This window comes from Eutrigla gurnardus, assembly GCF_963514095.1.
Source record: "Eutrigla gurnardus genome assembly, chromosome: 10".
Classification (NCBI taxonomy): Eukaryota; Metazoa; Chordata; class Actinopteri; order Perciformes; family Triglidae; genus Eutrigla; species Eutrigla gurnardus.
The window spans coordinates 24366275-24386147 of record NC_139924.1 but is presented as its reverse complement, the minus strand read 5'-3'; the positions used below and the strand labels follow the sequence as shown (position 1 = coordinate 24386147).

At 43.2% G+C, this 19873-nt stretch overlaps 1 protein-coding gene across 1 annotated transcript in view; it reads left to right on the top strand.

The window, feature by feature from the left end:
- The first annotated feature begins 1833 nt into the window (after positions 1-1833).
- The window catches only part of LOC311019876 (LHFPL tetraspan subfamily member 6 protein), a 38604-nt gene continuing 20564 nt past the window's right edge, over positions 1834-19873 (top strand). Inside the window, exons 1-2 of the mRNA XM_084019505.1 lie at positions 1834-2101; positions 2914-3430. Coding sequence (XP_083875631.1) covers positions 3046-3430 — 385 coding nt within the window. The 5' untranslated portion in view covers positions 1834-2101; positions 2914-3045. The remainder of the gene's footprint in view (positions 2102-2913; positions 3431-19873) is intronic.

Below are 19873 nucleotides of genomic sequence, written 5' to 3'. Positions count from 1 at the left end.
AGGGAAGAGGCAACCATGACTGGTGACAATAATAACGATAATTACATCATAAAAAAAATGATATTTCCTCAACTTTAGGCGTTAGCCCTGTGCGATTGTGTTGTTATTATATGATTCCAAGTACGCAACGTTAAGGCTGTGTGACAACATATGCAAAGCCATATGCTTTTTTTTTAATTGAAACCTCGATTTAAAGCATGTCTATGTCTTGACTAACTATATGTATCTATAGTCACACACACACACACACACACACACACACACACACACACACACACACACACACACACGGAAATAATCTACTGGTTGAGCGAGCAGAGAGCGATGCTGCGTTCAAGTACTTTTGGAAATATTACATTTTTTATGGTTCCTTTGCTTCAATAGAATTAAGATAGTGAGGATAGTGGTGGTTAGTGAGGGGATGTAACCGGCTACACAGATAAATCACCGGCTGACAGACAATGACAGTATATCAGGCTTTCAGGACCATTGAGATTGTGCTCCTTGAAAATCTTAATTCTTCCAAAAATAATACTTTAGTTGTGTGTGTTGAATCTACAGAACACATAACTACACAACACTCTGTTTCAAGACACTAAGATACGAAGGCAGACTAAACATGCAACAATAAACAACAGTATAGTCTGATCAAAACTGTGATATACAAACATACCAGCGTTACCAAATGCCATTTCCATTAACCAACGCAGTGATTTTCCCAAGGTTGAGTTACTTAAACCCCTAGACTTAACCAACTGTCTCCTAGAGGGTTTTTACACAGCGTTTCATCATGAATGGCAGTGAACGGTGGTAAAAACACTGCAGACACTGATGCACAGAAATGTGTTGAAATGGTGAGAAGTCAGAATTACATTTGTAAGGTCCCTTTAAACTAGGCTACATGAAATAACAACCCCAATGTGAATTTGAGTCAATGTAATAACTTTAAAGTGATATGTTTACTAGAGGTGTAACGATTCATTCGATTAATCGATGAATCGATTGTCAGTCCTATAGATTCTACTAAATCGATCTGCTACAATAAATAAATAGAATGAATCGTTTTGGCTTCACCAATAATCAATATAAATTATGCATTTAATCGGATTAATCGTGATTCTTACTTATGATTAATGTTTTAATACATTTAAGACACACTCTCCCCTGCCACCATGTAGTCTATTGAAAATGTTAAAAATAACTGAGCATATTTTAATTACATTTTTGTATTCAGAATAAAATATTATGCAGGACTACTTTTTTATAGAATAAATATGTTATTTTTCACCTTTCAGAAGAATACAGATAGTCTCACTCGCATTATTGCATGTTTATTTAATGGATATAGAATTTTGGTTACAAGTTACTGAATCGAATCGTGGTTTACAGAATCGAATCGAATCGAATCGTTACAAAAAAAATATATTTACCATACTCTAATAATACCAATTTAACTTCCCTGACTTTCCTTACATTCATCGTCAACGTAACTCAATTGAATTCACTAGATTGAGGGTTGTTATTTCTGAATCTAGCCGTTTACGAGGCGTCCTTGAATGCACCAGAGGCATGAAGGGAATGATAGTAGCGGTGAGTCCAGCCCCTGGGTGGGGATTTGTGTGATTGATGGTCACCTCCCGAGAGTATTTCATGGACTCGCCCCCTCCCCGCCCCGCCCCTCCCTCTCTCTCTCTCTCTCTCTCTCTCTCTCTCTCTCTCTCTCTCTCTCTCTCTCTCCCTCTCTCCCTCTCCCTCTCTCTCCCCCCCCCTCCCCTCTCTCTCTCTCTCTCTCTGCGAGCAGGAATGTGGAAACGGGGAGTCCAGTCAGTCAGCTCCGCACGTTTCTGCGCCGCACAGGAGTGAATAATTAATCTTTGCCTCGCTTAAATGTATTGATAAGAAGGAAGTGATTTGTCAACGGATCCTGCGGTCACTTTCTGGATTTACATTTCTCGATCGGACGCATTTCTTTTCTCTTTTTTTTTTTTTTCCTCGACTGGAGAAAAGTTTGCTTGGAAACCTTAGCACAGCTGGAGTCAGCAGATGGAAATAACCTCTCCGCGTAGACCGAGCGCACGTTATTCCGGAGCTCTCCCAACATGTAAGCTTGCTTCTTCCCTTTTTCCCCTTTTCTTTGCCTTGTTTTCCTGATTCACATTCCGACAGTGTGAGCACTGCGATGATACAGCGAGGTCACCTCTAACGAAAACCCCCCTGGATATAATGTTACTGTGATGGGGCTCCTGCAGGGACTTCCGATGTGTTTCCTCAACTAAACGTTCACTTTCCATTGGTTTGTGTGCTATAATATAGTCCCACGCCACAGGCTGTTTGTAGTGCTGCGTGGACTTGTGTATCATATCATTATAAAGTTTATTATAAGAATGTTATTGCTGTTTTCTACATTCACAGTAGCCATACTTAATAATACCAGTTGTTCTGATTGTAGCCTACCTGTTGGGAGACTAGTTGATATGATGCATATTCACTGCTGCCATAAACGTGCTGAATTTTGTGAACTAACAGGGATTATTTTTTATTTCATAACATTCATATGTAACAATAAATTAAAGCGCATTAAAGAATAAAGTAAGATGGAGAAAAAACTTAAGTTGAGTTTGATAACTGGTGAATTGTGTTTGCTATTTGCATATTTATGAAATTGTATTGAACAACTGTGCCTCTACTTATTAGCATACTTTCTCATATAGGGATAAAATGACTGCACACAAAAAAAGAGCTAACAAACTAATAATAATGAGTAATAATAATAATAATACTGTCTTATTAGGATCTTTCAAGTCTGTGTTCATAGGACTGGTTTTCAACTTATCAAGCTGCGGCTCCAAAAAGCCAACAACTTGTTCCCACGGATGACTTTTCCGTCTTCTCTGTCTCTCTTCCTCCTGCCAGGGACCGGGAGTCACTGAGAAGGTGAAGGCTGCTAGTGGTAGATGCTCACTGCGAGGCTTCCCACGACTCAGCGACTGCTCATCTAACTGCTGTTATTTAGTGACTGTGTGAACCGTTCGCACACTGTTTACCATGGCGTCTAGTCTGACATGCACGGGTGCTATCTGGGCCCTGCTGTCCCTGCTGTGTGCTGCTGCCTCCTGCGTTGGCTTCTTCATGCCCTACTGGCTGCTGGGGACACAGATGGACAAGCCAGTGTCCTTCGGGACGTTCCGGCGCTGCTCCTACCCGGTGAGGGACGAGGAGAAGCAGGCCACGGTGATGCTGGAGCAGTGTGGGCGCTACGCCTCCTTCAACGGCATCCCGAGTCTGGAGTGGAGGATCTGCACTGTGGTGACGGGCGTGGGATGCGGCCTCCTCCTGCTGGTGGCACTAACGGCTCTCATGAGCTGCTGCATCTCTGACCTCATCTCACGTACAATCGGCCGCGTGGCCGGCGGCATTCAGTTTGTTGGTGGTGAGTTTACATTTCTCTGTTGTTTTGGTTGTGTTTGTTTTTTTTTTCATACTGAGCATCCGCTGCACTCCGGCTCTGGTTGCAATTATGAAGGGATGTGACATTTTGCAGCTGGTTTACTCCGCTTACTCTATAACTCCTAAGTTATACTCCTTTTTATAGATGCTTAGAGAGAACTCTGAGGTTTGAATGGTTGTAATTAAGTTATCATCAAATGTGGTTTGAACCCCCTGACAGAAGTCAGAAACATGATCACGTTGGTTAGGGAACAAGAAAAGGCATAGACATCTGACTAACCATGAACATTTCACTTCAGGCGCAAGTTTTCTTGGCAACGAACTCGCTGTCGGCGCAGTAAAGCGTTTTTTTCCCTCCAATACTGGGCTCCACAGGAAATGAAAAGTGTGATGGTGGTCATGTTACCCGGTAACGACGTGAGTCAGTTCGCGTTTCTTAGCTCATGACTGCAGTTTAAAAACAGAACCTTTTTAAAAAAGCACCACATTTACAAAGTGAATTGTTGATTTCACATCGAGTGTGTTGCTGCCAAAGAAAGCAAGGACTCACATTGTAAATAAGGGGGAATGGGAAATTTAAGAAAGTAAGAAAAACCTTCCTGTATTGTCCTCTTCCTCCTATGCGCAGCACATTTAGCATCAATGTGTGTCTTTTGTTTTTAGTTTGACTGATGAAATGGTGGAAAATTAAGCCAGCATGGCCAAAATATGTCAGTGTGATTTCCTGCTCTGGTTTTGATCCAGAATGCGGCCCCTCAAAGTTGAAAAGAAACCCACGCCCTTTCTCTTTCTCTTTGCTAAAATAGAGTCTTGTCCGCGCTGCCGCTCTGCCGCGCGGCCGCTCAGGAAATGTCTTTTTGTTTGTTTGTATGATGACAGTAAGTGGGCACGGCTCCGCATGGCACCAGCTTTGTTTCCGTGTGCTGTTGGTTTTGCACATGTGTTCTCCCGGGACGTACGGTCGGAGCGAAGCCTCCCATTGAAGCTGTGAGTTTCTCTGCCCTAGTTAAAGAAGCTGTGGCGCTCTGACCCTCTCATTAACTCCAAAACGTTTGCTCGCATACTGCGGCTCACCACTCTGCTATTCGTAATTGCCATCACTTGAGTCGGGCTTTAAAAAGTGATGTGACAGAAAAGCAGGTTGTAGGCAGATTTGACAGAGCTGCTGGGTTTCTTCAGTGGGATAAATCTACAGAGGAGCAACACAACGTGCCATGTCCTAGTTCTTAGCTACTTAGGAACATCAGTATTAATGATGTAGAATATGGAAGATGATTAAGGTGAAGGCTGGCAGGCTTATTCAGAAATTTGCACTTTTATGTAAGGAGAGCTCCTTTTAAGCTCACAGCAACCCCATACGTAGAGTATTATAGCAAGCTGCTATTTTTGGTTATAGGATTAAAACATCCCTGTCTGTCTTTCCTGCGATTTCTCTCTTTCATAGACTCACAAATGTGGGCCTGCATGAATTTAAATGGGGGGACGAGTGAAGGAAGGTGGGATAGGATCCAAGGAGCACTGCTCTGTTCTTTTAACTTGAATGCTGGTGAGCCAAAGGGCAGCTATGTCTCAGAAGGGCTAATTGGAAGTGACACAAATGGGAAGCTCCAGCAGGCTGCTCCATGTATTGTCTTCAATCACTTATAAAGAGTAAATGTCACTTGAAATTGGTAGAGAAAGAAGAAAAAATACTTAATGATTGAAGCATTCAGCATTCACTTCTTATTAATGGAGAGAAATGGCTGAGAAATGAATCCCCGCATGGCTAATAGTAAATTGTGTGCCGAGAGATATGATCAAATCCCAGCGATTAGTGTGAACAGTGAGACGGAGTAAATGAGGCGAGCCGTTGGTGCGGCGATGCATTTGAATTCACCAGATGCAAAGGAGCGTAATGGTTGACTGTCTGGTGCCGGTGTCTTCCTCTTCGCTCTTATTGCAGCCAATAATGAAGAGTGTCTTCCCAGAGGCCCTGGTGTCTGCCACGAGTAAGAGATCCGCTTTATATATCCCTGTAATTTATCTCAATCCCATAAAATAGATTGGAGCTGAAAGGATGTTATCTCATTAACTGCAGCCCCGGCTGAAAGAATACCTTTTTAAAATAACTATTATTGTTGCCGGTGTTGTTGTTTACCTCTCTTAATGCTGTTTGCTCCCAGTTCACTATGGGCAAGTTGTCCCAGAGCTGGTTAATTGCTAATGGCAAAGTTCCAGGTTTGGAGTCTGAGAATATGAGACCGTTCTGGCTCATAAATCAAAGGCGCTCTGTGCTGTTTACATTAAACAGCGGCCTGTGTGGTAGTTTCCTGTCTTATTTATGCAGCGGTGCGGACTGCAAATGACCGTGTCACAGACGGGAGGTTCAGACGATGTAAGATTCTTGACTTGAATTTGGTTGTCAGGGATTTTGATCTCAACCCCCCCTGCACAGCCTTGTCCTTTGAGTTCCTCAGGCAGAGCTGTGCACAGCAGGAAAAGAGCGATTTAACATTTGTTTTCCGCAGGCACGCTATAAGACCTCTGTGTACCTTTTTAAATCCTTTGTATTTTCCCTCGGCACAAAAAATCAGCTTTGGTGTTTATTTAATCTCTTTCCTTTCTTTCCTCTCTGCACCTGACAGTTAGTTTGGGTTTTGACATTTCTCTGTGTGATTGCCTCATGATGACTGACACTTTGACAGGCCCAGTGATTGGACGACCGGTCGGCTCCATCACCAATTAAACATCAGGGATAGTGATGGAGGCATGGGGCCTTTCTGTGTGCTATTTATAATACTGAGATGCTACTTTATAGTGTTTCTGATCGGTGGCGGCATATAAAAGTGAGACAACTGATCTGCTCATGGGACCGGAATATTTCAATATTGTAGAGATACAAACTAAAAAATTGTCAAATGACTGTGGATAATGTCAGTACACAGCAGTCACAGTACACCAGTCACAGTTTGTGTCAACTGCTGTGACTAGATATTATCTATATTTGAACATGCACAATATTAATATCGCAACAAGCAATGATATGGACAATATATGGAACCCCCATCACAGCCACAGCAGTAGAGAAGATGTCATCAAAAAAGCATATGGATATACGAAAATTGTGAAATCATAGTCATATGCTACCGCTATTAAGATATTTGGCTTAAATATTGAGATAGAATTGTTTTTGTCCATATCGTGCAGCCCTAGTGTGAACTGTGCTTTTGTTGATGCTAGAGAAAGCAGCTTGGTTGTCAGTACTACCAGAGGGGAATTATAAAGGCACGCTCCAAAACACTACACCTAAAGTGTGCACTGATCTGATGTTGTTAGTTGTTATTATCTAAAGTTGGGCACGGTCCATGTAGTAACGTGAATTGTAGACCCAGTTTATGTCAGAGACAGCTACATCCACATGCTCTCTCGAAACAATCAATCAAAGAAATGCGCTGCGATCCAAAAGACAAAGGTTGATATGCAGCATGGGGAAACCCAAATATCATCACAGGCCAAATTCCGAGAGACAGTGATAAAGCATTGTTCCAAAACATGCCTGAAATCTCTGCAAAATATTGCCTTGACCCGCTGAGAATGTCAGATGGATTGAGATCACCTTAACTCTTGATAAAAATGTCAGGAGATATAACTGCTCGAGGCTGGAGCGTAAAAGCTATATATTTTTATTGAGAATGTATTGAACTGCTGCATCCTTGAAACTGAAGGCGAAATAACAAGACAAACAATATGATGTATGACAGGCTGTGCCGTGCCTTTTTCAGGGAGTTTGTTAGGGCAGTTATATGGTGCAAGCAGAGGACGTGTGCTGTTTCAGAGGAGGTGCAGACCTATGAGGTGTCCTGTCCCAAAGGGATATAAAGGAAAAGTTTAAAACAGCTCAACACAGCACATTTAACTGCTATCAGGGCTGGTTGTGGTCAGCAGGGAATCAATCTAATTTTATCTGCCATTGATGGGAGAAATACAGAGAACTATTTATAGGTTTAGGAGGATTTTTCAATGTCATCACTCCGGGATGGGCTAAACGCATTTATTATTGATATTGACATTTAATGTCTATTACATTAAATATTACCCTTGGGTTCCGACAGTTCTTTGATGAAATGAGAAGAGAAAATACGGTTGTTTTTTTTCTCATGCATTTCTGCGTTGTGACACTCCCATGTGGGGTCTTTCAGAGTGAGATGACAATCTTGTAATTTTTCTGTCATGCATTCATGTTTTGACCAGTTGCCAGGATTTTTTTTTTTTTTTTAATGCAGAATTGAAAATGTGACCTGGACTTTAATGAGAGTGACTGTAGAAACAGAATGTAATAAGAGTGTATGAAACCGTATCAGGCTGGGTTGTCCTGACATGTTTGTGGGGGAAACAATGCTATGCACTGCGTCTAGCCTCTACATTATGCACAGGCTTGTTGGCCACGCAGGTAGAAATTACCTTTCTCCGATGAAGCTGCAGTTGATCTGAACCGTCAAATAATTGGCGGCGTTGCCTTCTGGGAAAGCTTCTCCATTTATTTTCTGGTTGACTGGCTCTGTTTGCAGCTCTGTGCCAGCATCTCGTTTGTCCACACTGGTGTGCAATGTCAGTAAATGACCAATATAAAGCCGCAGAGAGGAGACACAAGTTCAACTCTGGGTCTATTTCATTAAAGTTTTAAGTATTTCATTTTCCTTGGTCGGCTCTCTTGTTCCCCTAGACGTGACCCGTAACATGTAATACAATATCCTGGACATACATTCATCACGTCTTTCTTCACCGCCATTGTGGCTCAAGGTGTGTGTCAAGGGCATTCGCACAAGTCATACATTTAAAGACATGTAAATACATCACAGATGGGCTGCCATTTTGGCTTCCATAATGTCGCCAAGGGCTATTTGGCACAGGAGCGTGTTGTCCTGTTTTGAGGGCCATACCAACGCAGCCAGGAGCTTTGTCCTTGTGTCGGCTTTGTGAGTCCTTGCCAGCTGGATCCCGCCCAGTCCCAGAATGTGTACTTCCCATCTCACCATCAGAGAGTTGCACCTCATTTTCAAGAGGTACAACAAAGATGAAATTGCATCCGTATGAGGAAGGGTTTAAGGATGAAGAGCTCATGTTTAGGGGGAATATTCTGTCTGGAGCAGTGTCTCTTCTCTTGGCAGTCGTGTCGGATCACAAGACGTTTCCAGGCCGATGGATGAAATATACCCTGACGCATCATTTTTATCCTTTTACTTCCAAAAAACTACAATCTGTATCCCTTCCTCCTCAAAGGCATGCCAGGTTGATGTGATGATGATGGACTACACTTTTTCGTCTGCCGTGTAGGCATTGCATAAAGCTAATGAGATCGCACCGGCCCATATGTTTGAGAGGAGAAAGAGAGGCCTTTTCACTACGGATAAGTCTTGTGTAATGGTTTTTAAAACGCTGTCTTGCTCTTCATTGCTTACGTTTCCGGCCACTGATGGTTATAAAGTGGATGTCTCTTCCACTGAGTTGATTGATCACCCAAAGTGCAGACCCATCTTGCAACACTGTAATGTGCTCATTGAGCCCAGCGGCTATTCTGCTCAACATACAGTTCCCTAAACCATCATCAACACAGGGATGTTTAGAGCACCGTAGGAGGTCTATTCTCTCCACCACTCTTATGGATCTTTCTCCTTCACCCTTCACACTTTCTCACGATGAAAGAAAGTCCCCCCCATCCCCCTTTTCTAAGATACAGTATTATTTCCAGTCCTCTCAGTTTTTATCCGTCTAGTTCAGCCTTGTTGCACCTTTCCCCTAATTCTTCTTTCCATCCACTCCTCTGTGCCCTTCCTTTCTCCTTCTCCATCTCCTTCCTTCACTCTCCTCCTCCCCCTCTTTGCAGTGGGTGTGCACGTTGCTGTCTGCTACAAGCAGAAAAAAAGTAGATTGGGCCAGTACCCAGTGACCCGAAGACCAGACCTGGGCTCAGCCAGAAAGACAGAAAGAGAGACAGATGAAAAAAGAGTGAGACAGAAACGGAGAGAAACAGGGCGGAAAGCCCAGCATCAACTGGGATTTAGTTTTGTCAAACAGGAAGTCTGGGCAACCAAAGGACAGACAGAAGGGTTATTTCAGTCTGTTCCTCTGTTAAGTCATTGTTTTCACTGCCATAGTAGCAGGCAGGCTCTATATCAGGTTGTTTTTGTCACTCGGAACAGAATTGTTCCAGAAAACGTGACTGGTGTGTCTGCGTTCGTGTCTGGCATTAATGCAGCAATGAAAACCGAGAGCTTCGGGATAAACATTTGATGATGCTAATTCTTAATTTGTAAGTAATTATCAAACAGCAATGTCAAACATTTGCTGATTCCAGGCCAGTCAAATGTAAGGAATCCGTTCTTTCTGTTACCACTGGATGTAAAAGATCTGTTGCTTTGGGGATGTTAGACAAAATAACCAATTTGACTGAGGTCTCTGGAAAATTGGAATGCATTTTAATAAGACTAAGAGTAGCTATAATGTTAACCATGTTCACCATCTTAGTTTAGTTTAGCGTGTTAGCTTAACATTTAACTGACATATTTGTTGCCGATGAAAATAACCCAATTAGTTTCCTTGTGAAGAGTTTGTTTCCTGAGATGAGGATGTTCTCTGCTTTAATCGAAAGACTGAAGCAGTCAGAAAAGTAACAGAAAACACGTATCGCGGACACCTCCAACTGTAAGTGTGTGTGAATAGATGAATCACTGCTCAGACAGATGCTTAACAGATGGTGGAGGCTCCACTTCTCTGTATCACTGGTGACACACATTGTGGAGGGCATGTTTGATGTCAGGGCCCTAGCCTGTACTTATAGTGAGCAAGACTTTAGTCATAGATACGACAATAAACCTCGCTTCCAGCAGTTTGAGCCAATCTTAGTCTTTGTTTCTGTGGAAAATAAACCCTACTGTGAGAACAGAAAGACAAAGAGAGTACAAGGAAAAAACAGTTTTCCTGAACTCCACCACATGTTATTTCTAATTAGAGATGAAGAAGATGGAAAGCCCACATTTGACCTGTTAGACATCTCTGAGGGAGTCAGAGGCCATGAGTCCGCTGAATAAATGAATAAGTATGGATTGGGTGGATTGGGTCTGGGTCCTTTGGGATAAAGTAGTTTGCTCAGTATTCATACCCTGTTTTACAGTCTCAGAGGCACTGTGCCTTTAACACTACAGTTAATTATACCCTGTTCTTGCTAGTGAGGGGGAATGTGGGGTCAGTACTTCTTTTGTGCTGCCCTCTCATAGGTCAAATAGCAGGCCAGCAAGGAAATAGAATATGGGCTGGATGTAAGGAGACAGATTTGCAAATAATATGGCAGCGTATAATAGTCGAGAGAGTAGTCTATTTTTGCCAAAGAATCCGCAGTAATTGCCTGTCTTTAGTTTCTTTACCCTCAAACCACAGATACATTATACTGTACACTTCTATGTCCCAAAGAGCCAGTGCAAATACCCTCGTAAGAATTAGACATTTTTCTCCTTTTCACCACTTTGACTCGTGGATGTCTCATTTAATTTGACTCAGTGTGTCAGAGTATCTCCTTGCATCTTACCCCTGATAGGCCAGGAATAGCTTTAAGAGCTGCACCAAGAGCCAGAGCTCTCATGCTTGGTAATGTGTGGCAATTCTCTGTGAGAATTAGATCAGGGGTCAGTGTGCAGCTCTGGGAGAGGAGCTTTGTCCCTCCGAGGGTCACTCAAACGCATGTGGCCATGCTGCTACACAGCGAAGACAGGTGAAGTCGGCGTAAAAGGCAGCTGAATAAAGAAAAAAAGGACGGGGGGTCACCTGTGCACATGCATCTGCCCGTCACCAGTGGTCCACAGTGCTTTAATGACTTGCTGAATGTAGTGTGTGAAAGTGACGTGCGTTTGTAAAGTGTGAATGTGTAGGGTTGTTTGTTATAGAGTGCCTGTAGTTTAGCATGCATGAGGTTGAGTTTATTAATGTCCTGCATGTTCTCCAATCCCCAGAACCACTACCAGTGTAATTAAGTCTTTTAATGAATCCTCTTGCATGTTTGCACAACAGAAAGTGTTAAAATGTAATACGTTCCACAGCTTTCATTTGGTGTCTTTATGACAGTGGGCTAAATGTATATTTAGCTTGTGATTGTGCTAACAGAGGATTTTCCTATTATGGATTCATCCTATATAAATTAGACGCAGCAAAACTCTTGAGAGAATACGCACGTGTGTGTGTTTAGTGATCAATACAAATATGAATTTGTTTGAAGGAATGGGAGGTGCATTCTAGGCTTTTTTGAAGCCTTGCAGATACACACCATCAAAGGCACCGTGGCGCATTAATGAGCAAAATGTCACCGGCGTCATTATCCTAAAATGACAAACCTGTAATTGTGCCACATGAAATTATGTCTCGGGAAAAGAAAAATGCGCATGTCTCAGTTTTTTTACTTTAAGGCTGACACAAGCTGAACAATGATCTCCATTTTGCGGCCCACGGCTGTACTTGTGGAGACTGGGGAGGGTTTAGTGTTTGGGTGGAAGGCGACGCAGTGCTTTGCTTCCCAGACTCTCATTCCAGCTGGTCAGCAGCAGTTGGGTGGGCTCTCCCGTTCTAGGATCTGGTTTCCACAGCAGCAGGGGGTGCAGACCCAGAGCAGACAGGGGGAGAGGGAGGGTCAACATTTGGAGAAATCCCTCGAGTCTTGTAGCGGTCAGTGTTCTGTTGCTTAATACAAACAAGTTAAGCTACAAGTTGCCTTTTAGAATCAAGAAACAGCACACCAACGCCAGCATTCAGCTGATTGGAGTTCAGCTCCAAAAGTTCTTTTTTTAGCCCCCACAAGCAGATTGTAGGCAATCCTCAACATTTAAACTGCACCTTGTTGAGTGGCCTTCCTGTGAACCCAAACTAGAGAAAAATCCAACAACAACAACAAGACATGAACAAAACCCACAAGAGGTTGAAGTCAGGCATTTCCTCCATCGAGCCAGCAGACAAAGGTTGTGAAAGTGCTCTGGAGTAAGAGGCCCTGAGATGGGTTGTCTGTAAGACCAAGTGACTGGGTGTATTTTGAGCCACTCCAAGTCCAAAATGCAGCCCTGCGAAAGCATAACACAAGGTCTCTGGTATGCCCAAAGAGAGCAACATCTCAGAGAGAACTAGAGGAGGCTATAAACAGGACAGAAGACATGTTCTACCCATATTTGTATGTGTTTATAACGATCAGAAAGAACTAATCCCATATAAAGGATTGTTGTGGGAAAACAGCTTGGTAGAAGAGCTGTTTGAGGTTTGGAAGCTTTTATTAAATTCCACACAAAGACAATTGTTGTGATAAATAAACAAGTTGGAAATAGAATAATGAGGGAGTTTAAATCTGAGGAACTTGCTTTGAGAAGTTGTGTCAGATGCAGTTTACACATAGATGTATGATAGGTGGAGATAATAGCCTCACCTGTTTCTAGAGCAGAGAACATTATTAAGAAATCCCCATTGACATCCCCGTTACTTAATTAGTCACTTTCTGTTTTAGAATCTTGGTTGACTCGTGTGTATGTTCTCTTTGCTTGAACAGAAACAAAATGACACAGAAAAACTGAAATGAAAAGTGAAAGCTGAGAGTTTTTGCTGCCTTCCAAAGGGAGCATGGGAACAAAGGTACTCTTTGATCCAGCAGAGTGACTTTGCTCCCTGCACTAATTCTGGGTCTGGACCAGTCTGAGCCCCCTGGTGTTGTTCTCCCAGGCCTGACAGGTCAACTGCACTCAGTTCCTGGCCCATGGGCCCGCTGGCATCCCCATGGCAACACAAACCTGGCTCTAGTCACAGTTATATCAAAATATTACAGAAAGTTTGCACGAGAGAGATTTAGAGTCGTACCTTGACTGAACCCAGGGCTTTTTAATCACATATTCCAGCTATTGCTTGAACTGGCTCACGAGTTCCTGTCTCGAGCAAGAGATGGTGTGGATGAATCGAAATGATTAAATATGACTTATTCTCTGGCTTTATAGACTCACCAACATGATGAAAACACCAATCTTCAGTGTACAGCCCCAGGATGATACAAACACTGACCATCATTTGTATGCGTTGGGTTGTGACTTTCAACGTAATCTAAATCCATTCAATAGCATTAATGGGATCAAATTCCTTTTTTTTTTTTCCCTGGCAGTGATTGTGCTGTTCTACTATCGAACATCTGCAAAAAGTATTGATTTTTTTTATGAAAATACATGAACCTCATTATAGTCTCCACACCATAGTGTTATAGTGTATGAGTATCATTACGTTGGAAAATTGGAAGGAAACCTGAAGGCTTTTAAGAGACACTAAAGGTGAGGGTGTCACCTGTTCGGGTGAAGCGTAGAGGAGGATTTGTAATTACAGAGTGATTATATGTGGAGCCAAGCCCCTGGGAGGTGAAGCGTACTGCTCCGCTTGCCAGTGATATCACTAACATCTACTTATCTCTGGCACTGCCAGCTAAGACTTGATCATTAGTGAATGTGTCGCTATCAGGATAGTGCTACTTTAATGCCGGCACTTTGTTGGCATTCACTTCAGGAGAACCGAAGGCTTCCTTCTGCTTCCTGTGCAAGTAGATGCAGGAAAACTGACTGACTGAATTGGCTTTTGGAATTTAATTTGGCTCTTTCGCAAGGCACACACTTCATGTGATCCTATCAGGGTGAGATTCCACAAATACAACGAGATGCAGCTGATTGCTTGTCACAACAAACATAGTTTCTTTCAGTGGCTTGCTGAACTCTTCTGAAGAAGTGATGGCAGGTAACAAGTCGATGTTATTCTTCCCAACATCGCTGAATCACTGTGAGAGCTGCTGGATCAGGAAGTGAACTCCTTCAAAGCCGATCAGCTCAACATGTTTCAGTCAGACCGTGATGTGCTTCACCATCTGACATTTGAAGATAACCATAGTAAGTGGTTGGCCGGAGTATGTTTTTTTTTTCAAATAGAGAGCACTCAGCCTCACTCATGATGGATTCCGAATGGCTCGTTATGTGCAAAGAGGGAGATAATAGGAGCCGAGAAGTCAGGCACTCGGGTCCGCTGATAACACGGTGTAGACTGTCAGTCACACAGCAGACGGAGTGGACAAAGCACAGGTTGTGGCTTCTGTGTGCTTTGATTGCCCGCTTGATATCTGGCTTTTGATTTGATGTCATATCAACGGCTTTCTCTCACAGTTGACTGGCCCAGAAATGAAATGTTACCCAATATTGTTTTTCCTCTGTAACTGCATCAGCTCACTGGCGTGTGGTGGCAGAGGTGGCTATTATAGAGGGAGGCGAGTTTGACATCCTTCATTCAGTAGTTACACTGCCCGCCACCCATGAACAGCAGTGACATCAAGGTTAGTTTGTAAGCCATCCGTTAAACTGACCGGGCTGCACGGACACAATATGAGCTGTGGGGTGTACAGAGTTCCTGCAATACTTTTCTGGGTTTTGGCCACTAAATGTCCATTATTATCTCGGCATCTTCCCTTCCAGCCTCCACTGTGTCTGTAGCTCGGAGACCATTTAGCTACCACTTCCCCAGGCAATGCAGTTGAAGATGAGTTATCCATTATTTTTCCTGTCAAAAAAGATGCGAAGAAGCAGTAAAGCTTGTGGCCTTGTTGGCTGTTGAGCCATGCTGAAACGTCCTCCATAGAAGCAGGCTTTTATTATGCATCTTGGTGGATGCCTCCCATGTGATTTACTTTTGGATCAGACTGCAAAGCAAGGGTTGCACTTCTTAATGGAAATCAAGAAGCTGCTTTGTAGTCGGCTCTGCTTGAGAAACTGGCATATTTGTCTGTTAAATAATGGATTTCTCAGTGTGATTATTGCATGTTGGTGCAAAAGAAAAGAACACTTGATCTGGAACTGAAACCTGATGTTTACTGTGGATGTTTACATTACTAAAGATGGTTCTACTATCAGCATAACTGTACTGAATAAAAATATACATGTACAAGTGTTGAATTTAAAAAAATGACACCTAAAGATCATTGTCTACAGTAGTCATCTAAGACACAGATAGGTCTAATTGACTAAGAGGTGACAGCCCTACTGACATAGAGAGTTTGAAACAGCTGCCACCAGTCATAAGTCTAAAGTATCAGTATGACTATATTAGCAGCCCATTCAGGATTGAAAATATGTGGTTTGATGACACTCCATGACAGTCTGAAATGAAATGTCAAAGGTTTCAACGCACAGAGGGCTTATTATTTCCAAGGATTTAATTTCGAATGGTTTGGAGAATGGTTTTATGTGTTCTCTGCCTGTTCTTCAGGCTCTCAACCCAAAGGAAAGGGCAAACTGAAAAATGGCAAATATATGGGTTGCTGGTCAATCCACAGCTTTGTTCTCTTTCCTCAGGAGACACTTAAAGTGAAAGACTTGAGAGGAGCTGAGCACTTTTTCCTGAGTAGTTGTCTGCCGGCTTCTGGCAACTGGCGAATGGAGATTTCCCCGGCGACATACATTCAGTTTGAAAAGACGCATTTAAACCACACATATGCCACTCCAAACTTCAAACAAAAAGGCACTGATGTTTAACAATTACTTTCAGCGTATGCCACAATGAAATAGTTTCCCCAGCTGTCGAATGTGATAAAGGGATGGATGCCCAAAGTAAAAACCTGCGTGGTTAGATAAGAAAACATGGAATGAAGGAACCGAGTGGTTCTTACTTCTTTGGGCAAGAGTTTGCGAATTCCTTGATAGAAAAGTGTTTCCCTCTGAAATCTAGTAAGAAGCTCCCCTGCGTTTTCACAAACATCCTCTTTCTTGGAAGGCAACTCAACAAAACAACATTTCAAAGCCGACAGCTTGTACACTGGTATCATGGGGATTTAAAGGTGTGTTGTCGTCGAGCCAAAGTACTCAAACAGTCATCCTTTCCACTGTTTATTGATGGGCTCCCAGCAGGGTGGCGCTGAGTCAGGAAGGCACCTGCCCTGAGCCCCAGCACACGGTAATAATCATGATCAAAGCTCAAATCCTTCAGCTGGGAGCCCGGAAGTATCCTTGCTCTGCGAGGCTTTGTCCCGCAACCCGTTAAAAGGGAGGCTAGTGGTAGTCGTGGCCACAGTGCAGGGGGAGGCAGAGGTGTCCGCAAGTTATTGATCTATGAAAAGAGATATACTTCCTTTTCCAGGTTGATAAATAACTTTCTGCCTCACTGTGTACTCTGGATGTATTTCTCCCAACACTTAAAATCTTGAAAAACAAACCAAATGATTGATCCTACGCCCGTGCGGCGAGCAATTAAGGAACCCCCCCCTACGCACTTCAGCTGTACACATCATCCTCCATCTCACCACTTTGCGATAATTACTCAGGTGTTAGACCTTGAGCTTGAGAAGTAACACCAAACCAAGGGCAACGTGTCGCGTGCAGAGCAGCACCGTGATTCATTGGTATATACATGGCTGGCTATATATCTTCAGGAGGCAGTAATAGGCGGGGGGGAGGGGGGTGAACACGGGGGGAATCGGGCTGCTGTCGCTTGAGTGGCTGCTAATGTGGTCTTTCCGGTGATACCATGAAACAATTGGAAAGACAGTCGGTTATTATTATGTTGTCATGGCCTAAACAATACAAATGAAATGCTGGACATTGGTTCTCCATGAACAGCATTAATATGTATAGGAGTGCAACTCATTTCCTTGAGGCCAAGGTGACGCCTTCAGATAACTTGTTTGGTCCAATCAACCTTCCAAGGATATTCAATTTACTATGATATAAAACAAAAGTGGCAGCATCTAAACAGCTGGAACAATACATGACTTTAACAGCTACATTTTCATTTAATGCTGAAATAATAATTGATTATCTGACTACTTGTTTCAATATATATATATGCGTGTGTATGTATATGTATATATATATATATATATATATATATATATATATATATGCTTTATATTACTCTCAAACACGTGATCACATGTTGGCTGATCCACTTTTGAGCGAGAGAGAAACACTCCGACCTCTCTCTCCGCCATCCTTTTGCTTTCTGCTCCGGCACGTCAACTGTTATCCAGACCTAATCTACCAGCCCAATAGTGAGGTCCCTGCAGGGAGTCAGGGGGCCCCAGGCTCAACACCATTGGTTCATCCATCTTCAAGACAGGCTACAGGCAGGGGCCAGCGTAGCCCTTGTCCTGTCGTGCTTGCAGAGCTACAAGAGGATGCCAAACCCCCCAAGCCTTCTTTTGGTCACCAGGCGGGCACCGGAGCCAGTGGCCTGTCTCTTCCCACCCGCCCCCATCAGCGAGCGTGGAAATTAAAATCAGTGAAGACGGCCCCTTTTCCCTGCGGGGGGTCTCCGTCCTGCTCGGAGGCAACAAGCAGGCATGACGGTGCTAGCACTCAGAGGTGACGATGAGCAAACAGCCTGCAGTTAGTCTCACTGGCTGTTTTCACTTCAAGTTCCATTTTGTTTTGGTAGCTGCTCACATATTGCACATAATTGTTTGCTGAAACAACATTCAGTAGTTTTGTTTTCTTCCTGTTGTAATGTCAGTTGTGCAAACACATGCACATGGTGCAAAGGCATGCAGCCCAAGACGCTCCCCATCAGTGTGCGTTTGGGTTTTCAGGAAGACAAAGAAGTGTTTGCAAGTCATTGAGGACTTTCACTGTCTGAACCATTGGAAGTCCGTATTTGCTTGGCTTATTGTGCTCACTTGTATGTCGTTCATCATTCAAAAATAAAGACCGACAGAATGCCAGCCTTATGGTGAATTATTTACTCTGGCAAGTACACTCAGAAAGTCCTGCAATTGTGGCAAAGTGAATGGCATGTTGCCTCTGACGAAGCCGCTGGAGGCCGAGCTCCTTGTTTGTTCCTTTCGAGAGGAAGTCAAACACAGCTTCAACAAACTTAACACTTCAGTGAAGGAGACAAACGACACGTTTCAGCCGAAGCCAGATGCTATTTAATCATCAGATTACAAATTATACCATTTTAAAGTTTTTGGGGGGGTTTTCAGCAGAAAAAAAAATAGCCCATGAAATGAGGCATTTGAGATATCGGCTCATCTTTAACTGTCCCTTCCCTCATTGCACCCACTTGTCTCTGCACCAGCACACTGAGAAAAGAATACGTTAATGCAATTCAATAAGGGCATTTAGATTTGATTTCAAGGCATGGGTAGACCATCACATTACCAGTTGCAATGACTTTCCTTCCCATTAAGAGGCATTATGCTCTCCTCTAAAATATAATTATTGGGGAAATGGACTCATGTCTGTGCAGCTGATATGTTCAGGAATATACAGAGATTTTCTTGTTGTTGCCTGTGTGTTCACTTTCAGGCTTCATTAGATCAGAAAAAAAAGCATCTTTTGGCAGCTCAGCTATTCTGCCCTACATTTCCTGTGTATTTACATGAAAGAGAAGATATAACCACCTACACTTGCTCCATTTGAAGGTACAAATCCTTGGAAAGCCTGCACATATTTATATCGCGGTAAAGGAGACATGGAAGGCAGAGGGTAAAGATGGTTTTTAATCAGCCTCTTCCTCCTCTGTGCCCCAAACCTCAGCTCTGTTACCTCCACGCGTTCCCCCTCCCTTTCAGGGCTGCTGAAGGTTGATGGGAGCTCAGGCTGGGGGAGGGTTGCGGAAGGAAAGGGGCTCTGGAGGCCGCCTGTGGAATCTTTGCATACCACCAGAAAAAGTGGGAGGGATTTTTACACCTCTGCAGGCTCCAGACCCCCACTCCTCCCAATGCCTCCCAGCCGGAATCATAAACTGTGCAGCAGGCGCTGGTGTCAGAGAACGAGACGAGAGAGGAGCGACGCCCCGCTATCTCACTTACCATCTTCTTTAAATAAAGGCTAGTAAGCAGAGTGGGGGGGAGATTACACAGAAGAAGCGGAAGATGTGGCACCCGTCCCTACAACGAATCGCCAGATGGAGCAGATCTAAATCAAGTTCCTGGTGCTATAAATACAATGGAAAACAGGCAGACACGGGGAATAATAAGCGGCAGCATATGCTGTGGTCAACCTCTGTGGGTGCTATTCCTCCATGCTTTGCATTTCTCCTCTGAATTCATCCATGAAGGCGCTCCGTTTAGCACGCACCGCAGCAGAGGAAGCCCTGGCGGCAGGGCATGCCAATCAGACCGGCGGCCCTATTGTCATGTTTTCTCTTCTGAGGAAAAACAAGTTGTATCCAATGGGAAGGCAAGGCAATATTATTTGTATCGCACCTTTCAACAACAGGGCAATTCAAAGTGCTTTACATATAACATTAAAATCATTGGAGAAAAACCAACATTAAACAAGCCAATAATAAAATAAAGTTTCAAATTAAAAAATAAATAAATAAAAAAATGGTAGTGAAGTTCTGTGATATACTGTAATACTGCATTCACCTTTATAGTCCAGCAACAAGATACACAATGCCGTACAATTCT